This window comes from Passer montanus, unplaced genomic scaffold (assembly GCF_014805655.1).
Source record: "Passer montanus isolate IOZ18808 unplaced genomic scaffold, ASM1480565v1 scaffold439, whole genome shotgun sequence".
In the NCBI taxonomy this organism is placed as follows: Eukaryota; Metazoa; Chordata; class Aves; order Passeriformes; family Passeridae; genus Passer; species Passer montanus.
Genome location: NW_024369251.1, coordinates 19056 through 24924, shown reverse-complemented (window position 1 = coordinate 24924; position 5869 = coordinate 19056). Strand labels below are relative to the sequence as shown.

The window sequence follows — 5869 nt, the reverse complement described above, 5'->3', positions numbered from 1 at the left end:
ATTTACAGGATTTGGGGAATTGCGGGATTTTGGGATTTACGGAATTGTGGGGATTTACAGGATTTTGGGATTTATGGGGTTTTGGGGATTTACGGGATTTTGGGGATTTACATGATTTGGGGGATTTTGGGATTTGCGGGATTTTGGGGGTTTTGGGATTTATGGAATTTTGGGAATTGCAGGATTTTTGGGATTTGGGGATTTACGGGATTTACGGGATTTGGGGATTTATGGGATTTTGGGGGTTTTGGGATTTTGGGATTTGGGGATTCGGGGATTTACCGGATTTGGGATTTATGGGATTTTGGGATTTACGGGATTTACGGGATTTTGGGAAGGGAATTCCAGGTTTGGGGGATTTTGGGATTTACAGGATTTACGGGATTTGGGATTTACGGGATTTGGGGAATTACGGGATTCGGGGATTTACCGGATTTTGGGGATTTATGGGATTTACAGGATTTACGGGATTTTGGGATTTACAGGATTTTGGGATTTACGGGATTTGGGGATTTTGGGATTTACGGGATTTTGGGGATTTTTGGATTTACAGGATTTGGGGGATTGTGGGGTTTGGGGAAATCTGAGATTTTGGAAGGGAATCCCAGGATTTTGGGGATTATGGGGTTTTGGGGATTACGGGACCAATCCCAGTACACACACGAGTTTATTTCCCCAATCTCCAGAATATTCCTGGGATTTTGGGGTGAATTCTGGGGATTTTGGGGTGAATTCTGGGGATTTGGGGTCAGGGGTGTCCCTCACGCAGATGATCCCAGTTCAATCCCAGTTCAATCCCAGTTCAATCCCAGTACACACACACATTTATTGTTATTTTTTCCCAAATTCCCCGGATTTTGGGGTGAATTCCTGGGATTTTGGGGTGAATTCTGGGGATTTCGGGGTGAATTCTGGGGATTTGGGGTCAGGAGTGTCCCTCACAGGGATGATCCCAGTTCAATCCCAGTTCAATCCCAGTTCAATCCCAGTTCACACACACATTTATTTTTATTTTTCACCAAATTCCCTGGATTTTGGGGTGAATTCCGGGGATTTTGGGGTGAATTCCGGGGATTTGGGGTCAGGGGGATCCCTCGCAGACCCAGGGCAGGGACTTCCCGCAGGGATAATCGGCCCAGAGCCCGTCGGGCCCCACGGCCGCGCAGTTCTCCTGGGTGCCCCCGTTGGGCTCGTCCCGGTGCCACCAACTGGCCCCAAAAAGGAAAAAAACGGGATCAGGGTCACAAAAATCCCAAAAAGCCCCAAAATCCCAGCCCACATTCCATCCAAATCACAAAAAATCCCGAAAATCCCACACAAATCTTCACCAAATTCTCCCCAAATCACAAAAATCCAAGCCCGGAATGGTCCAAATTCCCCGAGTCGACCAGATCCCATAAATCCCATAAATAATCTCATAAATCCCCTAAATAATCCCAAAAATCCCGCCTCAAATCCCACCCAAATCCCATAAATCCTGAAAATCTCCACCAAATTTTCCCCAAATCACAAAAATTCACCCCAGAAATTGTCCCGATTCCCCAAGTCACTGAAATCCCAAAAATCCCATAAATAATCCCATAAATAATCCCATAAATTACCCCAAAAATCCCATAAATAATCCCATAAATAATCCCATAAATAATCCCATAAATAATCCCATAAATAATCCCATAAATAATCCCATAAATAATCCCATAAATAATCCCATAAATAATCCCATAAATAATCCCATAAATAATCCCATAAATAATCCCATAAATAATCCCATAAATAATCCCATAAATAATCCCATAAATAATCCCATAAATAATCCCATAAATAATCCCATAAATAATCCCATAAATAATCCCATAAATAATCCCATAAATAATCCCATAAATAATCCCATAAATAATCCCATAAATAATCCCATAAATAATCCCATAAATAATCCCATAAATAATCCCATAAATAATCCCATAAATAATCCCATAAATAATCCCATAAATAATCCCATAAATTACCCCAAAAATCCCATAAATAACCCCAAAAATCCCATTAAAACCCCATAAATCACCCCAAAAATCCCATAAATTACCCCAAAAATCCCATAAAAACCCCATAAAAACCCCAAATCCCCACAAACAGCCCCAAACCTGCTCTCTGGGCCCAGGGCGGTGCCAGTATGGACCAGTATAAACCAGTACAGACCAGTACGGACCAGTACGGACCAGTATAAACCAGTATGGACCAGTACGGACCAGTATAAACCAGTATGGGGCAGTATGGACCAGTATGGACCAGTATAAACCAGTACGGACCAGTATGGACCAGTACGGACCAGTATGGACCAGTATGGACCAGTATAAACCAGTATAAACCAGTACGGACCAGTATGGACCAGTATGGACCAGTATGGGTCCATGGGAAATTGGGGAATTTTGGGACATTTATGGGATTTTTGATGTTTTCAGGATTTATGGGATTTAGGGGAAATTTGGATTTTTTTGGGGGGATTTAGGGACCTGTGGGGATTTCAGAATTCTTTGGGATTTTGGGACATTTATGGGATTTTTGATATTTATAGGATTTTTGATATTTACCGAATTTCTGGAATTTAGGGGAAATTTGGGATTTTTTGGGAGATTTATGGGGAACCAGTATAAACCAATATGGACCGGTATAAACCAATATGGACCAGTATGGACCAGTATAAACCAGTACAGACCAGTATGGACCAGTACGGACCAGTATGGACCAGTACAGACCAGTATGGACCAGTATAATGGGAATTTATGGGATTCAGGGACATTTATGGGATTTTTTGGGATTTACGGGATTTATGGGATTTTTGATATTTACCGAATTTCTGGAATTTAGGGGAAATTTGGGATTTTTTGGGAGATTTATGGGGACTGTGGGGATTTCAGAATTCTTTGGGATTTTGGGGCATTTATGGGATTTTTGATATTTACAGAATTTTTGGGATTTAGGGGAATTTGGGATTTTTTTGGGGTTTCTGGGATTTGGGGCCTCACCTTCTCCTCGGCGTCGTCGACCTCGAGCAGCTGCGAGCCCAAGGCCCAGCAGAAAGTTCTGGAATTCTCCCAGGAAGCGGCGAAGTCGGAGAAGAAATAACAGGAATTGCGGAAAAAAACCCAACCGCGGGGGCAGGGCAGGAAATCTGGGGAAATCCCAAAGGTTTGGGGTCAGGAGGGGGAAATCCCAAAGGTTTGGGGTCAAAATGGGGAAATCCCAAAGGTTTGGGGTCAAAAGGGCAAAATCCCAAAAGATTTGGGGTCAAAATGGGAAAATCCCAAAAGATTTGGGGAAAATCCCAAAGGTTTGGGATCAAAAGGGGGAAAATCCCAAAGATTTGGGGTCAGGAGGGGGAAAATCCCAAAGATTTGGGGTCAGGAGGGGGAAAATCCCAAAGATTTGGGGTCAAAATGGGAAAATTCCAAAGATTTGGGGTCAAAAGGGGGAAATCCCAAAAGATTTGGGGTCAGGAGGGGGAAATCCCAAAAGAAAACTTGGGGGAAATGTGGCAAAATGTGGCAAAATTAAAAAAAAAAAAATTGGGAAAATCTTGGGAAAACCGGGAGGAAATCCAGAAAAATTGGGAAAATTTTGAGAAAATTTGGAAAAATTGGGGAAAATTGAGGGAAAATGAGGAAAATTGGGGAAAAAATGAGGAAAATTGGGGAAAATAATTTGCAAAATATTTGGAAAATTTGGGAAAAAATTGAGGAAAATTGAGGCAAATTGGGAAAAAATGGGGGGAAATTGGGGAAAATTGGGAAAAAAAGAGGAAAATTGGGGAAAATTGAAGACAATTGGGGGAAAATTGGGAAAAAATTGAGGAAAATTGGGGAAAATTGGGGAAAAATGTAGAAAAAGGGCGAAAAATTGGGAAAAAATGAGGAAAATTGGGGGAACGGGGTCAGGAGGGGGAAATCCCAAAGGTTTGGGGTCAAAATGGGGAAATCCCAAAGGTTTGGGGTCAAAAGGGCAAAATCCCAAAAGATTTGGGGTCAAAAGGGCAAAATCCCAAAGGTTTGGGGAAAATCCCAAAGGTTTGGGGTCAAAATCCCAAAGGTTTGGGGTCAAAATGGGAAAATTCCAAAGATTTGGGGTCAAAAGGGGGAAATCCCAAAAGATTTGGGGTCAAAATGGGAAAATCCCAAAAGATTTGGGGAAAATCCCAAAGGTTTGGGATCAAAAGGGGGAAAATCCCAAAGATTTGGGGTCAAAATGGGAAAATCCCAAAAGATTTGGGGAAAATCCCAAAGGTTTGGGGTCAAAAGGGGGAAATCCCAAAAGATTTGGGGGAAATCCCAAAGGTTTGGGGTCAGGAAGGGCAAAGTCCCAAAAGATTTGAGGAAAATCCCAAAAGATTTGGGGAAAATCCCAAAGGTTTGGGGTCAAAAGGGGAAAATCCCAAAAGATTTGGGGAAAATCCCAAAAGATTTGGGGAAAATCCCAAAGATTTGGGGAAAATCCCAAAAGATTTGGGGAAAATCCCAAAGATTTGGGGAAAATCCCAAAAGATTTGGGGAAAATCCCAAAGATTTGGGGTCAGGATTGGGAAAATCCCAAAGATTTGGGGAAAATCCCAAAGGTTTGGGGTCAGGATTGGGAAAATCCCAAAGATTTGGGGAAAATCCCAAAGGTTTGGGGTCAGGATTGGGAAAATCCCAAAGATTTGGGGAAAATCCCAAAGGTTTGGGGTCAGGATTGGGAAAATCCCAAAGATTTGGGGTCAGGAGGGGGAAAATCCCAAAGGTTTGAGGGAAATCCCAAAAGATTTGGGGGAAATCCCAAAGGTTTGGGGTCAGGAGGGGGAAATCCCAAAAGATTTGGGGGAAATCCCAAAAGAAAACTTGGGGGAAATGTGGCAAAATTTGGCAAAAAGTGGCAAAATTTGAAAAAAAAAGGGAAAATTGTGGGAAAACCCGGGGGGAAATCCAGAAAAATTGGGAAAATTTTGAGAAAATTGGGAAAATTGGGAAAATTAGAGAAAGATTGGGGAAAATTGAGGAAAATTGGGGAAAATTGGGGGGAAATGAGGAAAATTGGAGGACAATTGGGGAAAGTTGGGAAAAAATTTGAGGAAAATTGGGGAAAAATTGTGGAAAAATTGGGGAAAATTGGGAAAAAATTGAGGAAAATTGGGGGAAATTGGAGAAAATAATTAGGTAAAAATTGGGGGAAATTGGGGAAAATAATTTGCAAAAAATTGGGTAAAAATTGAGGAAAATTGGGGAAAATTGGGAAAAATTGGGGAAAATTGGGAAAAATTGGGGAAAATTGGGAAAAAATAGGAAAAAATTGAGGAAAATTGGGCAAAATTGGAGAAAATTTGGGAAAATTGGGGAAAAATTGAGGAAAATTGGGAAAAATTGGTAAAAATTGAGTAAAAATGGGAAAAATTGGGAAAAATTGGGAAAAAATGAGGAAAATTGGGGAAAATTGAGGAAAATTGAGGAAAATTGGGAAAAATAGAGGAAAATTGGGGAAAGTTGGGAAAAATTGAGGAAAATTGGGGAAAATTGAGGAAAATTGGGGGAAAACTGAGGAAAATTGGGAAAAATTGGGAAAAAATGGGAAAAACTGAGGAAAATTGGGGAAAATTTGAGGAAAATTGGCGGAAATTGGTGGAAAACTTGGAGAAAACTTGGGGAATTTCGTGCCGACTCACAGGCCCGGGAGCAGAGGTCGCGCCGGGAGCCGTGCGCCAGCCAGCGGCTCCAGTTGCCGGTGCCCGCCCAGAGCACGACGCGCTCGTGGCGCTCGTGGCCCACGTTGAAGTGCAGCGCGGTGCCGGCCAGCGCCAGCAGCGCCCCGCGGCCGCAGCCCCAGCGCTGCAGCCGCTGCTGCTCCCGGC

The 5869-nt window shown here is 42.4% G+C and overlaps 1 protein-coding gene across 1 annotated transcript in view; it reads right to left on the bottom strand.

Moving 5' to 3' along the window:
• Positions 1-846: 846 nt before the first annotated feature.
• LOC120507571 overlaps positions 847-5869 on the bottom strand; it is a 7043-nt gene continuing 2020 nt past the window's right edge. The window contains exons 4-6 of the mRNA XM_039720379.1: positions 5684-5867; positions 3021-3166; positions 847-1208 (exon numbers count right to left, since the gene is read on the bottom strand). Coding sequence (XP_039576313.1) covers positions 969-1208; positions 3021-3166; positions 5684-5867 — 570 coding nt within the window. The 3' untranslated portion in view covers positions 847-968. The remainder of the gene's footprint in view (positions 1209-3020; positions 3167-5683; positions 5868-5869) is intronic.